The 19,167-nt window shown below is 37.9% G+C and overlaps 1 protein-coding gene across 5 annotated transcripts in view; it reads right to left on the bottom strand.

The window, feature by feature from the left end:
* Window positions 1-1,942: 1,942 nt before the first annotated feature.
* CYFIP1 (cytoplasmic FMR1 interacting protein 1) overlaps window positions 1,943-19,167 on the bottom strand; it is a 178,005-nt gene continuing 160,780 nt past the window's right edge. For all 5 annotated transcript variants that reach the window (XM_027859446.1, XM_027859445.1, XM_027859444.1 and 2 more), the window contains 6 exons: window positions 9,760-9,890; window positions 6,074-6,146; window positions 5,691-5,785; window positions 4,449-4,687; window positions 3,353-3,500; window positions 1,943-2,731 (listed from right to left, as the gene is read on the bottom strand). In XM_027859446.1, coding sequence (XP_027715247.1) covers window positions 2,567-2,731; window positions 3,353-3,500; window positions 4,449-4,687; window positions 5,691-5,785; window positions 6,074-6,146; window positions 9,760-9,890 — 851 coding nt within the window. In that variant the 3' untranslated portion in view covers window positions 1,943-2,566. The remainder of the gene's footprint in view (window positions 2,732-3,352; window positions 3,501-4,448; window positions 4,688-5,690; window positions 5,786-6,073; window positions 6,147-9,759; window positions 9,891-19,167) is intronic.

Raw genomic sequence — 19,167 nt, 5'->3', positions numbered from 1 at the left:
TATGTCACACTGGAGAGTTAGTTGACATAGCTCTCCTTTGATCCCTCTCTCTTTCCCAGTATAGCTAACGAGAAGCCCATTTTCTTGTCCTTTTTCTTGCTGGCCTCAGCTTATTCTGAGGTGTAGCATTCCCAGTACACTTCTTAAAGGACCGTGCTGTGCTTTTGTCTTCATTTTGTTAACTGCCTTTGCTTCTGTTCCTTACTTGTCCCGCCTTCCCCCAAATATATGTTGGTATTGAGTGCTTGTTCTTCTCCAATTCCTTCAGCAAACTCTTCCTCAGAACAATGTCCTATCTTCAGGACTTCATTATTTAGAACCTCTCATTCCCACCCCCCCACCCCCCCACCCCCCGCCCCATTAACTTTTCATTAGCATTTCAGGCCATAGGGTCCTAACTAGCCACCCTTCCCATTAAATCTTTGAAATCTCTTTTCCTTAAATGTAGGCCAGCTGTCAGACCACGTCTCACTTTATTACAGACTTTAATTGGTGAAAATGATGAGGATCTTCTTGCAGTGGTGTCAAACTCAGATAAAAACAGGCTTCACTAATCTATATGTAAAAATTGCTGTGGGCTGCACATTAACTTAGTTTTAAAATGTAATATTATGTGTTGTTATGTTTGTATTTTATTGAATATTTCTCAATTACATCTTAATTTGGTTCAGGCCACAGTTGTGAGTGTTGTGGCCATATGTTTTGACACCCCTGTTCTAGATGAGTGATCACTCCCAGGTAGTGTTCCTCCCTCTTTATGAGAATCAGATCCAGAATCATTTTCATCCTGAGGAGAAATTATCATTAAGTAAGCTAAGGAATTAATAGTTCTTTTCAAATGCAGAGGGAGCTCCACTTAATGTTTAGATAACACTGGATAATCATCTGTAGTTTTATGCTGCCTTAATCACTTGTCATCTGTTTCCAGTAGTCCTAATCTGTTTAATAGTCTAGTGCGGAGGGGTGGGGAACCTGCAGCCTAGAGGCCACAGGATGGCCTTGTAGGTCCTTGGGGTGAAACCTTTTGACTGAATCCAAATTTTTCAAAACAAATACTTTTAAGGGGATTTGTTCTGTGAAGTTTGGATTCAGTCCAAGGGCCACATGTGGCCTTGAGGCAGCAGATTCCCCCAGTATTTCGATAACAAAAATTGCTTTTCTTTGTGCCATCATTGACTTTAATCCCAATATTCTTCAGCATGTTTTCCATCCTTGGTTCCTAGACTTCTTCACCTGAGAGTATAGCCATAGAATGGCTTTACTGTTTCTTTTGAAAAAGTCAGCCTGCATCTATTCCAGGAATGGTGTAATTCTGCCAAGTTTCAAAGATACCTGTGAGATCAAATGATTTCTTTCTTTTAAACTTTACTCCATCTTTACACATAACAAACGGAAAACTTCAGAAATTGTATGGTAATCACACCTGTCATACTACAAACCAATCCTTTGTGATGACCACATCAGCAGGTAGCTTAAGTAAAAAGCAGGCCTGTATGTTTCAGTTATAATAGTGTACCAAAAGGATAAAGCCAGGATATGCTATTTCCATTAACATGAAGGAAGACAACATGGCGGACTTGACATTCTCTCAATTTGTAAGATGATAAAAATAAATGAATTGGTTCTTTCAAGTACCTTTTTTTTTTTTTCCAATTTCCAAAGGCAGGAGACTATAGAGAATTATGCTGCTGGCATTCTGTATTTTAATGTTTTACGTTCAAATTTGTTGTGAAGTAAGCTGTGAACTTGCCTCATGAGAAAAACAGCTCTGCATCCCTAAAATCGACACCTTTCCTCATTTAACATTAATAGGTCTAATAGTAAAAGTATGAGTCCTAGGCTCATTCTGTGACCTCCAGGTCAGCTGGGCCTCAAAAAAAGGTAAAATGCACCTAGGGTTTTGTTAAACTGGAAGTTTTAGTAAATGAACTGTGAAACAAAATCATGATTCACTAGTTTTATTTCCAGAACTTTAAATCATACCTCTCACATACTACATTTTACAGTTCTACTGGGGAGGGAGAAGTAACACCCGTAGCAAGAAAAAAGCAACAACTAAAGAAAGCATTCATGAAACACCACCAGAAAACCTTAATAATGCTAGAAAATAATTGAGCTTGTAGCTTTATTCTAATACATAAACAATTTTATTACAATTAGCTGGTATATAAAGTGTTTTTCACTCAAGTCCACAATTCTTTCCACCTTCCTTGAACACTGACAACTGATAAATAAATTAAACTCAACAGCCTTCTATGTATTAGCTGCTGGGACTATCAGCTGAAGGACTTCCCAAGATTATGGCAATAACAATAAGCAGCCATTACCTTTCTCAGACTTCTTAATTTCCAAAAGCATATAAAATTTTAGTCTAGAAAAATAAGTATAGATTGTATAAAATTAAGCTTTTAGATTGAAATCAAAAGAGCACCACCTTTTTAACAAGCACAAAAAAAAAAATACTGAAAAATATTTCCTAAACTCTAGCTATTTTAAGGAGGGAAAAGAAAGCATGCTACTGTGATTTACTGAAACCACACTAAAGATTTGAGAAGCTGCACACCCCTCAGGTGCTTGCCAGAGATTGATGGATGGGGGGTTGGAAGCAGCGCACATGTTCCACCGGAGTGCTTTCTCCATCGCCAGATTTCAAGTACTTGTCCAAGATAGTAATTATTTCATCATTTAAAATCTGGAACTTCCGGATTCTCTCAACCATCTTCTTCAAAGGCTGAAAAAAGTTCACATTGGCAAAGTAGTACAATTTAAAAGTCAAATTTGAACATTTAAGCCAGACCTGAACAACTTGGCAGTAGGTAGGGGCCAAAATTAAAATAGGTTAAACTAGAGACAGACAATGGTTGGTTGCTAAGAGTCACTTAACAAACAGGAGAGTGTAGTGGCAACCCTATGTTTTTCCACTGGCCACCCGAAATCCTTTGCCTAGTGGCAAAAGGCCTGTGAGCCGTATGTTGTGTGGGCCTGAGTTAAGCCTTTCATAGTCTCCTGTATATTACATAAATGGCTCAAAGTCCAATGAAAACTCTTTGAATATACTTATATAGTCTTATACATTGCTTTGGTGCTGGGAGAGACTTAGAATCAAACAATAGTAGGTTCTGAGTGGAGTGGAAGTAGGGGATTTACTGTCTCCCTGTTGTGTCTCCCTCCCTCTTTTCCACCCATATCTTTTCATTTAACAGCATCTCCCTTCTGGTAAAAATGCAGTACAAAAAAAACAAATCCTGTTTTGCCCTAAAAAGTTTACATCTATGTGGATGTTAGGAATCCTACTTTCCCCAAAACTGTACTTTCTGTGTAACTTTTGTGGGGGGAATCCCCTTGAACATACCACGTTCTTTATCACTTCATCTTTGCCATCATGTTTTTGTACTTTAAGCAAATGGTAGCAGAAGTCCAATACATCAAAACGACGCTGTTGTCCCAGAAGCACGATAATCATACATCCAGCCCAATGGAGCCCATCTCCAAAGCATTGTCTGAAAAAAAAAAGTGACAAAGTATAATTGAGCCTTTCTGAATGAAATGAGATTAGTGCAATTACATGATTCTTCAAAAAAAAAAAAGGCAGACAATTACAACTATGTAAAATGGGGCAGAACTGGATTTAGATATAAGACTAGAAATTTCTACTTAACTAGCTGCGTAATTATAGGCAAATCTTTGAGCCTTAGTTTACCAATTTATAAATACTTCACTGGATTACTCAAAGGATAATTATGTAAAATACTTTCTAAGCCTCTTTGGCATGTCTACCTCTCAGTTTCCTTTGACATTACATATTATACATGAAAGACACTGGCTCAGATGATCTCTTAAGTCCCTGTCAACTCTGTTCTCTTTCGAATGGAAGGCTTATTGAAATTACCTTTTCATATTAATAGCTGACATCTGTGGTATATCATTGCCCTAAGAAAAATCACAAGTCCCAAATATATCAATTCTCGATTTAAAAAATAAAATGAAACCTGTAAAGCAATTTTCCTAGCACTCTTTATCTTCACCATGTATTTGTTTAAAGATCTGAAAGTAGTTTTTATCTTCATCACCTTAAAATAGCTAGCTTAGAGTTGGGGAAATAGTATAGTGCTTTTTTGTCCTTAATTTCTGCTTGTTGCCTGGTGTTTAACTCAGTTTAACTAAAGGCTCGATGTCTTAGGTTTGGAGATTTAGGCCCTTCTCTCCATTTTATGGGGGCCTTGGTCTGTCTTAGCTGAGGTCTCGAGGACCTTAAAGGCTAGCTTGGAATTCCAGGTAAGGGTTAAGTGAACCTAAAAGAATATTCTAATCCTCTCCTATATAAACCTCTGAACCTTTATAGTTCCAGTTCATCCTGATGTGGGAATAATGATGATGCCTTTGGAAACCTATCATTATGCTGAGCATCCTTGCATCTGTCTTGCCCCAGGCTAAAATTTAACACTTACTCTACAGTGAATTCATGTGTTCCTACAGGAATACAGTATACAAACTGCATGGCGCTCCAAAGCCTGTGAAATTCCACACATTCATCCACATGCATGACCCCATTGCTTGGGAGAGGTCCTCGCCAGATGGGATCATCTAGGAATGTCCGAATCCGGGTCAGGATCACTTCAAACATAGATAAACCACAGCAGAGACGTTCCTTGGTCAGCAAATCTCCTTCTCTTGCTATTGCAATTTGCTAGTATTCAAAAGAAAATAATGACTTTTACATAAAATAAGTTTTTTTTTTTTAACTAAGCCTCCCCATCCTCCCACTTAAATAGAGCAACGGAGAAAAAGTGCGACTTAAAATGTATCCCAAGAAATATGAGTTTAAAGGAGTTCATTTTTATCAGGTAGAATGAGGTTCTAATATCTAAAGGGTATTCAACAAATCTTCTATTAAGGGAGAATCATTATGTGGTCTGCAACTAATTTCTCCCCTCTCTAGTCTTACAAGTAATGTACACTAGAACTGTGTATTTGAAGATGCTGCTAATGACTGTTATTTTTGTATACTTATAGCTGAAAAGCCTGTTGTGTAACTCAACACTCCCCTTCATACTAGACATACATCAAGACTGCCCTTTAGGTCTGAGTTGATCAGTACAGCTGCAATGTACACATTTGGGACTGTGAGTCAAGACTCTGTCCTTCAGAACCTGTAAAACCCACCCTATTTCTTATTGTTGCAGCCTAGACATGTATGTATGTATGTATGTATGTATGCCTTTTGTGGCTTCACAGTAGGCCATAGTTCTGTTCTAGACAACAGAAATTAGTCCATCATTAAAATGCTTTGCTTTGAGCAGTTTGTCTAATATAACTTTTTCTTACACCATGTAGAAGATAATCTGGATACCTTGTTAGCCTTTTTGTATTTTTTCTTTGCCTCTAGTATCCATCAACTGGCAGCACATGCCTTCAACTGGGCATTCACATCCTGGAAAAGGGTGTTATTTTTTTCTACATCCTGTTTTTCCTGATCCTGTTTTTTCCTTTCCTCCATGTAATCTCAGTGAAAATAATATAACATTTAAATAGCACCATAAAATGCATCATACTCTATAACCATGATACTTTTAAGGAATTCCATCAGTTTCTCTGACTGACTATATTTTTTGGGGGGAAAACCGATTTTTAAAAAATGGCTCATTTTCACATTTACATTTGAACTAGCTATATCCCAAACAGCTACATACCTGAGGTGTCCCCAGTCTCTCAATTAAAGGAACAAGATGCAATGGAGCATATTTTGATTCTAATCTTTTCATTTTTGCATCAAGTCTTTCACCTTCTGTAACAACAAAAACAAAATATACATATATCGCATCCTAAATTCCCTTGGGGAATGGGGAGTAATTTGTAAGCAAATAAAATAATGCAAAGATGATTTTTATTTTATGTAATTTTTGTGTTTGCTTCTGATTAAGTAGATAAACATCACATTCAAGAACAAAGTTATGTTCACAGCTGCCTAACTCATTGCCGCACATATTGAAAACCATCTTACTTGGTAAAGGCAGTGGTAACCGAACTAAATAGTACTGGGCAAAAAAAGAACAAAGAAATGCTTCATTCTTACCTTTGACGTGAACCCTTGGCAAGATATTCTGGAATGGAGCCGCATGCAACAAATCACACACTTCTTCTAAGGACTAAAACCAATGAGAAAAAGACAAGTTAGAAAGAAAACAGCCTCTCAACTTAGCAAGACAAAAAGCTATTTTTGAATAATCAAGGCCAATTGCTGCTATTTACCAAAGTCACACCAGAGGGCACTGATCCCACAGTTACACAGGATGGGCCTATTTTTCAGGCCTACTAGCCCAGGAGCTGACTCTGAGCACAAAACAGTCAATGTAAGCCAAGCTCTGTTCACCTATAGAGATACCAGATCTTAAAGAGCTAGACCAGAAGCAAAACCTATGCAGAATGACTCATTTCAGTAATAGGCGCAGGTGACAAGTCAGTTTTAAATCCATGGAATGTCTACCTCCCAGGCTTTTCCCAGAAGAAAACTAGGGTTTCTTAAAGCCTCACTCATACTTTAGCCAAAAAAGAAACGAGCATCATGGCCTGGAATAGGCTGAGGGATTGATTAATAGCAATAACTCACATTTCTTTAATGCTTAGGGATTACAAAGCACTTTCTTCAAAACTACTTCATGAGTGAAAAGAGTGCAAATGCTTTCAAGAGGTTGAGTGACTGACTTGCCCGCAATCACTGTATTCATTCTGTTACACCATACTGACTAAATCACCTTATAGAAATAAAACAAGTTGAAATAACTCAGCCACCTCCTATGTCTTACATAAAGAAGTAAACATCTCAAAATATTTAAGTTAGGGAAACTTTCAATAAAATCATAAAAAAGCAGCAACCACCCAGCAAGATACAAAGCATTGAGATAGTATGAATCACACCTGACTTTACCTCCTTGAGATGTCTAGCATGATGCTTGGCCTATTTGGACTTGGTCTGGATGTGTAATTTCTTTGGGGGTAAGGTAAGGGACTCCCTCCTAGATCAGCAATTCTGCTATTTATAGTCTTGTAGAGGTAGTTGTTTGGGGACACTGAGAGGTCAGGGAACTTGTCCAGGGTCACAGCCAATATGTCAGAGGCTGGACTTGAACAAGGTCTTCTGAGGCCAGCTTTTTATCTGCTATACCATGCTGCCTTCCACTTTTCACAGAATAGACAACTAAGAAATATTCACCGAATCGTATGATCCATGTCAACCTGGATAAGTAAATACAGCAGGCCAGAATCTCAATTGGCAATCCAGGTGACATTCGAACAAGAATCCAGCTCTTCCACTAAACTCTAATAGATACAAGCAGCAGTAAACTCAGCTGTTTAAAACAACAAAACCTAAATACGAGCAAATATGCTTTCAAGTTAGATTTGGGAGGTTTGGTGTGTTTTGTTGTATGTTTTTTTAAATAAATAAATCGGAAAGATAGAGATTCTTTATCAAGAGGAATCAGTTTTGAGGAAAATAAGACTTTATTTCAAGAACTGAGATTTTATCTAGCTGCTGTCCCCACCACTTGAACAGAGAAACCAGGATGGTAAGGAAACTTTACAGTATTATGGCAAAGCCTTGACTGTAATACGGGATGCCCTTCTGAGCTCAGCATAGATGTGCTCAGTTGCCAAGTGTGGAAGGTGTTTCTGAGGAAAGAGTTATAGGAATAATATATAACTTAAATACTAATGGGATATTCCTTTATTGGCAAAGGGTCTCAAATATGATCAGGTGATATTTTATATTTGCATATTTGCCCCTCAAGACATCCAGTTATAGAAATACGAAATTCGGGCCTTTTCAGTTCTTAGGTGGTATGGGTGGGACACTTTGCTACTGGGGACAGAGCAGACATATTCTAAAGGGGAAGTTCCCATTCTGAGTATATATAATGAAGGTGCTCCATATTCCCACATAACAAAGAATGTTACAGGCAAAATTTGCCCCTTGGATGAAATACAACATGAAGAGTTAGAAGGACAAAGAGATATGAGTAATAGAGTGTGTGGGACACAGGCCAAAGAATAGATAAATTTAGGTAGCCAGAATGGTGCCAAATTGTAGATGGCCTTGACAGTTCACGGCAGGGAGACTGAAGCCCTCTTAAGAACTGGAAAAGTCACTCAAATTCCTGATGTATCAGTTCTCATTTGTCAGTTGTTTTCTGTTTACCATTTGCTTTGAGAAAATTGTCACTGGAGGCTTAAAAAAATAAATGAATGAAAAAACATTTGTCAGGTGCTTGCTTTATGCCAACAACTGTGTTAAACATGAGATAAAAATAGAAAAAATGAGTCTTTTCTGAAGAGGCTAATTCTAGTAGGAGCAGGCAACACTCGTAGGAGATCAGCAAGGCAGGTGGCTAGACCCTTTGGAGTCCTTAGAGTGCACCAGGAGAACAAGCCATAAAGCTTCCTGGTCCTTGATCTCTTTGGAATATTCCCAGCTCATTCAAGTGGTATGAAGAATCATGTTACTTCTCAAGTGGCTGTTCCATTGGGTCAAGGGGGAAGGGTATTCCTGCTGGTGATTTTTTCTGCCTGGCTAGGGTCTGAGTGGCCCCACAGAGCTGAGGGGATGAAAGAGATGTTAAGATGCTGCTAGAAAGGTTTAGTTTTGTTAGGGAAAAGAGTATCATCATTTGAAAGCCTTGAATCTGAGCTCTGAAATGACAGATGTTGTGGGTCTTTTTTTTTTTCTTAAGTAGCTAACGTAATGTCACATGGCCACTGGGAAGTCTCAACCAACACTAAATGGAATTCAGGTTCTGATTTCTATGGTTCTATAATTCTTCAATATGCAAAGTGGTCCTGTTTTTTAGTTGAAGCAATCTTGGCAGTATAGCTCTAAACAAAACCAAAACCCTGAACAAGGAGGAGCAAAATTTGGCTTTTAAGCTGACTTCTGTTACTATGAACACACATCACCTAACCATTCTATGCTGGTTTACCCAGCTGTAAAAATTCTAAGCTTCTTTTAGAATAATAATAGGTTTGTGGTCTCACTTTTACACCAAAATGTATTCCTGAAAAGTTGCATGAAGACAATTTTTAAAAAATATTTAAAATACACTGGAGGAGTTTGCTATTTTAGAGGAACCCTTTTATAATGTAAATGATCACCGCATAACTTATCTGGCTTAAAATTTAATTCTTATATATTGATGTTTCTTAAAGTGAGGCACACTTGTATTCCTGGCTAGATAGACTTAACTGAATTAACCTGGGTCACAAACATTTATCTCTACCTTCCACTGCCCTGGTCAGGCCACACCTCTAAGCCTTGTCTTTTTATCCACTTTCCAATCCCCTCAATAAGTTCCAGTATTAAAAACTTGTCAATTCCTTGAGGGTAGTATTTTCATTTTTGTCTTTGTAACCGCATACCTAAGACAGTTCAGCTCAAAGCAGGCACTCAAAGCTTGTTGGGTAATAGTTCCTATTGTTTTAAAACAAAATTTTCCAATGCCTGTGGGCACTAATTACGATGAGTTAATTACCATTTGATGACTAGATGAAAGACTTTATGAGATTTACCTCCCCCTAAAACAAAAGCAAACAAAATATTCTTCAAAGAATCCATGTTTTCAACTTTTTTGGGAGGAGGGGGTAAGTTCAGAAGGATTAAAAAAAACCTTACTTTAAAGAAAAATTTGATTTCTAAGACTCTGTAAAACTGTAATGAACATTGTCAACGTTTTGTAAATTCTAACTCAGATGACAACCCTGAGCACTCACCAAACTCTGCTCTATGAGGAGACAAAAGAGGACAGCATTTCCCACTTCTCTTAGGTTCTGGAAACAGACCGTCTTCAGTTCTGCATATTCAACAATGTCCTTCAACTGATGGTGGAAGAACTCCAGGATTCCTGGGATTACAAAAAGAGCCAGTCAACACTGGAAGGAAGAAAATGAAAATCCTCAAACTACTGTCCCATGTATCCCAGGGACTACACACATAGGTGCATATACGTTAGCCATGAGGTTTACATGCTTCTAGAGACAAATTCTATTGGGATGCAGGAGTGTAATAGACAACTCAGTTTTCTAAATTTCTCTCCATAAATGATTTTTCTTGATTAGCCTTCATTCTTTCCGGATTGGGATCTTTTTCATATACTCTGTGGTAAGTGTTACTTAATCTCAAGTCTTGAAAATTCATGTTTATTTCAAAACTACACAACTATGAGCAGTCCCACTTCTCAGCAAAGGACCTAATCCCTACTTATGTGAGATTATCAAGTGCATTCAACTTGAACTCTCCTTCGCCCCCTATAAAGCAAACAAAATCCTCACTTACCCTTTCCTTTTTTTACTCCAATTTCAGAAAGTGTACCTGTTCTCTTTGTCAAGGCTAACCCCTCCACGTTTGCCTCCTCCTTTGACTTGCCTTTATGCATCTTTAATCTTTCCTCCTTGCCTGTCTCCTTCCCTTCTGTGCACAGACATACTCAAAGTCTTTTGACCCTGACATTTTTTCAAGCTGTCATTCTCTCTCCTCCCCATCACCTGCCAATCTTCTAGAAAAGGTAGACTACACTCAATACTCACCATCTTGCAACTGGACTCCTCTTTTGACTGCCGTACTGAAAAAGGTCTCATCAAATTCATTAATGACCTCCTTATTGTGGAATCTAAGGATTTTTTAAAAAGTTTATTGCTGCCTTTTGTTTTTATGCTGGTCTTTTGTGGATATACTGCTCTCCACCTCCACAGTGAACCTCCCCTTTTCACAAAGGAAAAAGAATGATAAAGAAAGCCATTTTATTGACTGCATTTGATGCAGTATTGCAAACCCTATGTTCCCCACTTCTCCAATGAAAGGTGGAAAGGTACATTTCTTCAAATATTCTCTAGGAGTAAGACTGGTCAGTATAACTATATAGTGTCATTGTTCCTTTTATGTTTTTGTGGCCACGTTTATTGTTTTATTGATTCTGCTTATTTTACTGTACATCAGGTTCACACATATCCACCCATGTTTCTTTGATTTCCTCATGTTTGTAAGTTATACTGAGAAATAATACTCTTATTATATTTAAGTGACAGTTTGTTTAGCCATCTCCCCCATCAATGGATACTTAAACTTTGTTCCTATTCTTTATTATCACAAAAAGTACTGCTATGAAAGTTTCAATGCATATGAGACTTTTATTTTTGTCTTTGTCTGCTTTGGGTTATGTGTCCAATAATGGGATCTTGGGGTCAAAAGATAGGAACCATTTAATCACATTTTTTGGAATAATTCTAAACTATTTTCAGAATAATTGGACCAATTCTCAGCTCTATATGTTAGGGAGTTCTTCCCCAGCAGTTCTTGTGCTTGTAAAACTGAATTACTGGGTTTGACTGTTTCTAATTTTTGCTGATTTAGTCTGATCCACTGATCAATTTTTCTTTTGGTGTGCCTATCTTCCTTCAGCTTCTCCAACATTGATTTTTTCTGTCCTCTGTCACTTTTGCCACTTTGCTAGATGCAAGGTAAAACCTGGGAATTGTTTTAATCGGTTTTTAGCGATTTGGAGCCAACTTTCATATAGTTATTTTCAAACTTCTTTTGAAAACCATTCATATCTTTAACCATTTATCCACTAAGAAGTGGCATATGGTTATATTTGTGTTCATTTTCTGCATATCTTGGATATCAGCCCTGAGATATCAAGAGGCAAAATTTATTTTACTTCAATTGAGAATTTTCTCTTCTTATCCTCAGTTTGTTGATACTGTTCATGCAAAAGCTTTTCTACTTTCTATAATTAAAATTATCTTTTTTGATCTTCTATGATCACTTGTACTATTTCTTTAACTAAGAATTCTCCCCCTAGGTAAGGTATCTTCCATTTATTTTCCTCCATTATAAAAAAAAAAATGATGTGACCTTTTATATTTAATTTGGAACTTTTTGTGCTATATAAAGTTTAAGATTCTGCTCTAAACTTTTTTTCCCCAAAGGGAGGAAGGAAATTGCATTTCTAATTTTCTTAGCAGTTCCTGTCAAATGTTCTTGGGTTTTAAATAAACACTGGGCTACTGAATTTATTTGTGTTCTTGCTTATCTAGTCTGTTCTGTTCACTTACTTTTCTATTTTTAATCAGTATCATATAGTTTTTGAAGATTAATGCTTCATAATTTGAGATCTGGAAATGCTGTTCCCCCCTTATTCCTACCTTTTTCATTATTTCTCTTAAGATTCTATCCTTTTTTTTCCCTCCTGAAATGAATTTTATTATTTTGTCCAATCTTATAAAGTAACCATTTTGTAAATTAAACTGATATAGCACTGACTGTTGATAAATTAATTTACTCAAGAAAACAAGCAGCATCACATAGTGGATAGGCCACTAGACTCAGTCAGGAACATTTAGCTTCAAATCTGACCTCTTGGGCAAATCATTTAACCTCTCTGTGACTCAGTTTCTTTCATCCTAAAGATGAGGGTATTGGACTTGATAGCATTTAAAGGCCCTTCTCCAGATCTAAATCTAAGATTCCTTGAACTTCTAATGTAATTATCATTTTTTTATTATATTGGAGCAGCCTAACCATGAGCAATGAATACCCCTCCAACTCTTTTTAAGCCTTTCTTTGTTTTGTAACTATTTACTGTAAAATGTGTCTTACTGAATTGACTTCCAATTTTGTAGTTATTTTGAATAGAATTTCACTATCATTTCCTCTAGAATTTTGTGGTTGCTGTGGTAGATATCTCCAATGGCTTTTTTCTCCATTGTGTTCTCATATTCTGTGACAAGGAATTTGGCATTTGACACTAGGTAATTCTCTCTTCCTCCCATTGTCCTGATATTTTCTTCTCCTTTCTGTAACACTGTGTTGTCATGGTTCCCCTGCTACCTCTCTAACCTTAGTTAAGGCCCTAAACTTTTTTTTTTTTTTTTTTTTAGCAATTGGGGTTAAGTGACTTGCCCAGGGTCACACAGCTAATAAGGGTCAAGTGCTTGGTCTGAGGCCTGATCTGAACTCAGGTCCTTCTGACTTTAAGGCTGGTGCTCTATCCACTGAGCCACCTAGATGCCCTGGCCCTAATCTTTTTTGATCCAAAGTAGTAGTGCTCACATTTCTTGTCTCAGGACCTCTTTACACTTAAAAAATTATTCAGGAAAGAGCTTCTGTTTATGTGAGTCATACCTTTGAATATTTTACTGTATTAAAATTAGAATGGTTTAGTATTATTAGGAAAATAATTTATATTTTGCAGAACCCCTGAAAGGGTCTTGGGGACTTCCAGGGGTCCCTGGAACATATTTTGAGAAACACTAATCTACAGTATTGAAATATACTAAGTGGTTTCCCTATCTTCAGCCTATCCCCTTCCAATTATTCTCATACCGTTGCCCATGTAGACCTCTGAACATATCATTCTACTTAAGTCATACTCTACTCAGAAACCCTAATGTGATTCCTCATTCATTGCCTTCTGAAACAAATATGAAAGTCCTGATCCTGATATTTAAACTTTCCATAAGCTGTCTTCAAGCTACATTTACAGTCTTATTTCATATCACTCCCCTTCAAATAATGTCGCTGTACTATCCTCCATTCTGCTCTTTCATCCTCTCCCATGAATGTGCCTTTGGTTACATTATCCCTCATGCCCAGGGATTCCCTCCTTCAGGCCCAACTCAGGGGTCACCTCTTCCATGTACCTTTTCCTGAATTCTTAAGAGTCATCTCTTTACTCAAATTTCCCACAGTCCTGTTCCTTTACTCCTCATTTGAATATAGATCATTGAGAAAAAATTCTGCACTGTAGCTATTTATTCTCCAATCCTAGCATCCTGTCTTGCACATAACTGGTGCAAACTATTTAATGTAAATTCTGGGTACCCACAACATAATAGGCAGATGCCAAATAAATATGATATGTAGACCTGGCTTAAGATCATATTTCCTTAGGGTTAGCTATTTTATAGGCACCTTCCCTTAAATGACTTTTTAATACAGCTCCCTCTCTCCTTTAATAATCATCTTTAAATTTATGGTTTATCAGCTATTTTTATCCAATTCAAATCACCTCCAGGAGCCTGGGATAGGGTTTTGCCCAGATTATTTCAGATGGTTAGGTTAAAACTAGAGTCCACTAGGAAATACCAGATAATTAATTTAGTATTTTTTTAACTGGGAGCTTGCATTTAATCTGTTCCCTGAAATGGCAACTGAAGGATTAGCAACAGTGACTCTGACCACTCCCTCCAGTTAGTGCTCTGATCCTTTTACCCCTAAGGTAGGAGGGTAACATAACTCCTCCTAGTAATGGAACAATCCATAACTAGAAAATCACAGAATGATAACAAAATGTAGGCCATCTCTTTACTACAGGACCCAACTTCAAAAATCCAAAGAGGAAATAAACACTGGAAATTTGCCTTATTTCAAATGAGACTGAGGGGTCAGGGCACCCCAATCTTTCTGTATGAGAATCCTAGAATGAGTTTAAATTATTCTCAATTGAAAATAGCAAAAGGAATAGGGAGCGGACACACCTTATAGTTTTATTTCAAGGTAGCATATTATGTTTAAGTAAACATATTTTCCAAAGACAAAGCAGCACTTGTATTCTGCCTGACTGAATTAAAAAATATATTGTTGCCTTGTTGTACACCACTTTTCCTTGTAAAAACAGAAAAACACTGAAGCAAAATCAAACCATACAGCGACTATACATCTGAGAGAATACAAAACATTTCGTATCTCTCATCCTCCACCTTCCCTATAAGAGAGGTGAGTTTTATTATCCATGCTCGAGAACCGAGACTTTATTCTGATTCAGATTTCAGCTGCTTCTCAGGGTCCATATTCATTCAATTAGCATTTATTAAACACCTACTCCATGTAAGACACTGTGCTAAGCACTGGGGATACCAAGACAAAAACCAAGCAGTCACTGATCCCAAGGAAGTCTACATCTGAGTAGATTTGGTTTTAAAGAGTTGGGTTTTACTGTTCAAATATTTGTGGAAAAAAAAATCGATATACACACATATGTATAAAAAAAATTTGCTAGAACTTGATGTATTGCCTTTTTTCTTGACATATTTACTTTCCTAGAATCAGTAATCCTGATAATCTTAATAGTAGCATTCTACATGAATCAACACCTTCGGATTGCAAGGGAAGATGAATTTATCCAGTCCCCTCCCACTCTTCACCTTCAGATATGATCATGACTTGGAAGATAGGGGTAAGTCCATCACACTGCCTGGGTCATCTCTTCCTATGCTTTTTCCTTCATCCAACTAAACATATTTATACAGATTAAAAACTCCTTAAAGTGAATGCCAGGGCCTTCTAACCTCTGTGCTGAGCGTCGCTAATCACCAGCTGTGTAATTACAATATTATACTTCTTATGATGACAGTGTGGTTTAGTGAATAGAGGATCAGCCCCAGATAAAGAAGACTTGGATTTAAGAACCACATCTGATATATACTGGCTGTTCTTTCCACTATACTACACCACACCACCATGCCCGACATGGTGAGATGCAGAATTGCTGCCCATCTAACACTGGTAGTGGTGGTATCTTACCATGAGTTCTCTACATTACAAAAATCATAGGCCATTATTTTTTTTTTATAGTATAAAGTACATACCCCAGACATACAACTGGGCTTTAAAACTATCTTGTCCAACTTTCTATTTTACTCCTCTTCACAAACTGTGTGGTATAGCCAAACTCACCTTCTTCCTGTGGTATTCCATCTCCTGTCTCTACCTTTGCACTAGAGGCATCTCCCTTGCTTAGAAGAGACTCTCTTCTTACCTCTGCCTCACCAAATCCCTGTCTTCCTTTGAAATGTAGCTCAAGTACCACTTTCTACATAAAGGCCTTCCTGAGTCCTCTCAAATATGCTCTATCTTCCCTCCCAAATGATCCTGTGGTTAATACTTCTTTACGTTCTCTTTGTATTTATTCTGATTATACTTCTCATGTAGTGTGTCATTCTTTGTATTTATATCCCCAGCACCTAGCATGATGCCTGATAAATGGTAGTCCCTTAATAAATGCTTACTAATTTATACATACACATGCATGTGCATGTACACATACAACTCAATAGTCATGATCACTGAATATCAATTAAACATCTTCCCACTAGATGAATGACTTTTCTGGTAAAACTTTTAGAGCCTTAGTTAAATCTTTTCTCTCTGCTGTTTCAGAGGGAAAGGCTGTCAAATGAAATGAGTTCAAAATTGTCTTTGGTGGTCCTGGCTTCTGTTTTTGTAAGCTCCCTGTGGAATATCTCGGCCTGAAAGATGCCTAAAAGAGCCACAGAAATACCACCTGTCTTGGGCAAGAGTTCTTAACCTGGAGTCTGTGAATTAAGTTTTTAAAACATTCTGATAACTGTATTTCAAAATGACTGGTTTCTTTTATAATCTTACATATTTTACTTTGTGCACTTCAAAACATTATTATGAGAAAGCATCCATAGCCTTCACCAAACCACCAAAAGGGTTCATGACACCAAAAGGGTTAAGAACCCTGTTCTAGGGCCAGTGGGATGGTAAATTCTTGATAACTCTTGGGGGCCAAAATATTCCAATGGAGTGGCAGCTCTTTCTAAAAGGCTTTGTGGATAATCAGTTTATAGATATCAATTTATAACCCATACCTCCCCCTCTACCACCTATCTACTCTTCAATTCTATATCCTTAGGAGGCAGCATAACAGAGGAAAGAGTATTGGACAGCTAGAGATCCTGGGTTCAAATGATGCCTCTTCCACTTAACTATTTCATGCGTGACCTCAGGCAAGCCACCTTCCACTGTGGATTTCAGTTTCCTTACCTAAAATAAGGGGTTCAGAATAGATGACCCTGAGTTCTCTTTTAAATCTAAAATTCTGTCATCAGCAAAATCAGTACCTGAGGACAGACCCAGGAGTACACGGGCACCAAAATTCAAGGTGTCCCCACTCTCTTCCTAAGGAGTATCAGCAGCAACTGTCCCAATGCTGAGCTTAGGAATTATTTTTTTTTAATAGGTCACTGATTTAATGAAAAAAAAAAAGTCTCCTCTTTTTATACTTAACATAGTGTTTATCACTATGTTTATGAAAGGCACCAAGATAAAACATAACCACATTAAAGGCGGTCAAAAACCTCCATCAGCCTGTAGCTCTGAAATATTCATTCCTTCAGTCAAACATTGAATAAACACCCACTGTGTGGCAAGGGTGACCTCTCATGGGTGCATCATTATCACTGCTTACTTTCTCCACTGGGTCCCTTGAGAGTTTGGAGATGTCTATAAAATGATTAAGCAGCAGAAAAGGTTCTGTCATCAAGTTCATTAAAAGGACAAAACTGAAAAATACTTCTTTTGAAACAGCTGCATTTGTCTGACTAAGTCCTACGGGCTGAAGAGCCTTCCAAGGTGTTTAAAGACAAATGCTTTGTTAAGGGGAAGGCTCTAATTCTGATGTCAGCAAGAAGGGGGAAAGTACAGTGTTCAGGACAGCATTTCCTATTACTCATGTGTAACAGTCCTCATTAAAAACAGGCTATTGAAAGTAAATGAACCAAATAAAGTACAGGGGAGCCACCAAATGTTGGCCTCCCATTTCTGCACCCCAAATGCTATTACCAAAGAGCTCGTGTGGCAGATGCCACATTTCAGCTCTGACGCAAAGCGCCAAGTAACACTTGAGAATGGGCAGAATCTTGGAAACTTGAGTTCACAAGGTGAGGGTGCAGAAGGGCAGAGATTATGACCAAGAATTTCAAGGACTACCCAGCCTAATTTTCTTCGTACAGATAACTCTACTTTCTCAGGCTGGAATTTTAGACCTTTCACAATCCTGTCTCCTCAAACTTTCCCAACTTTATCTCCCACTCTCTTTCTTCAAGAACCCTCTGCTAAAGTCTGGCCCACCTCCTCATTACTCCCTAATCATACATACTATGCTTCAAACCTTTCTTGATGGTATTCTCTTCTAGAAGGCCTTCATTAATTCATCTCTTCTCTTTATACAAGTTCATAGCCTTCATGGTCCAACTCAAGTCTTGCCTCCTACCCAAGGCCCTCCCTTACTAGTCATTCAGTCAATAAGCATTTATTAAGCATCTATTACATATCAAGCACTATGCCAAGCTACAGTTTTCTGTCTTTTCTGAAATTCTCTGGATTTACTGTCTGGTTTACTCTCCGGCACTTAATCTCATACCATTCTGTATCATTAGTTGACTATTTACATGTGTTTCATGTCCCTGGTTCACAATCTTCTGCAAGCCAAGGACCATGTCTCAGATTTCATTTATAACTCCCTTGGTGCCCTAAAACAATGCTGACCATAGAGGAAGTGAAAAATGCTTGTTAAATGAATTGTGTTTTAACCACTTGCATCCTTTTACTTCTCTAGCCAAGATGATAGGAGAAAGTCCACTGTACTGTGCTGCTACAGGGATGGCTTGGATTCCAATGAATGACTAAATTCCCTGACTCATGCCCATTCAGTTAAACCTATCACATAATATATCTTATCTTGATGACAGAGTGAATACAAAGGTGCCTCAAAACTGGGAAGCTGGGGGCAGCTACCTGGCGCAGTGGATAGAGCACCGGCCCTGAGTCAGGAAGACCTGAGTTCAAATCTGGTCTCATAACACATAACACTTACTAGCTGTGTGACTCTGGGCATGTCACTTAACCCCAACTGCCTTACCAACAAAACAAAACAAAACAAAACAAAAAAACTGGGAAGCCCTGGGTTTCAAGTGCCACTTCTGACACATAGTGGCTGTGTCACCTGACCATGTGCTCCGACCTCTCAGTGCTCTGAACAACTCTCTAAGACTAGAAATTGCAGAGAAGGTACTGCCCTGCATCGGTGGAGGGACTTACCTCACCCAGGAGTTCCCTATATCAATAAAATCACAGGTCTAGTCCCTGCCTCTAAGACAAATATTTCTCACACTATGGACAGAAAACTTTCACCTAAAGTTCTTGTTAACATCATTCTCTCATTTTCCCTCCTGTCTCCTAGTCTTTTCTAACTTTCCTTCCACCCAATCAGTAGAAATATTAAAATTTTAGTTCCTTTAGGTAGCCAAGTGGCACAAAATAAAATAGGTGTCAGGAAGACTTGAATTTGAATTCTGCCTCAGATACTTAATAGGTAT

This window comes from Vombatus ursinus, unplaced genomic scaffold, assembly GCF_900497805.2.
Source record: "Vombatus ursinus unplaced genomic scaffold, bare-nosed wombat genome assembly UNPS02014168.1, whole genome shotgun sequence".
Classification (NCBI taxonomy): Eukaryota; Metazoa; Chordata; class Mammalia; order Diprotodontia; family Vombatidae; genus Vombatus; species Vombatus ursinus.
Note: the sequence above shows the minus strand (reverse complement) of the source record. Positions and strands in the feature narration are given on the sequence as shown.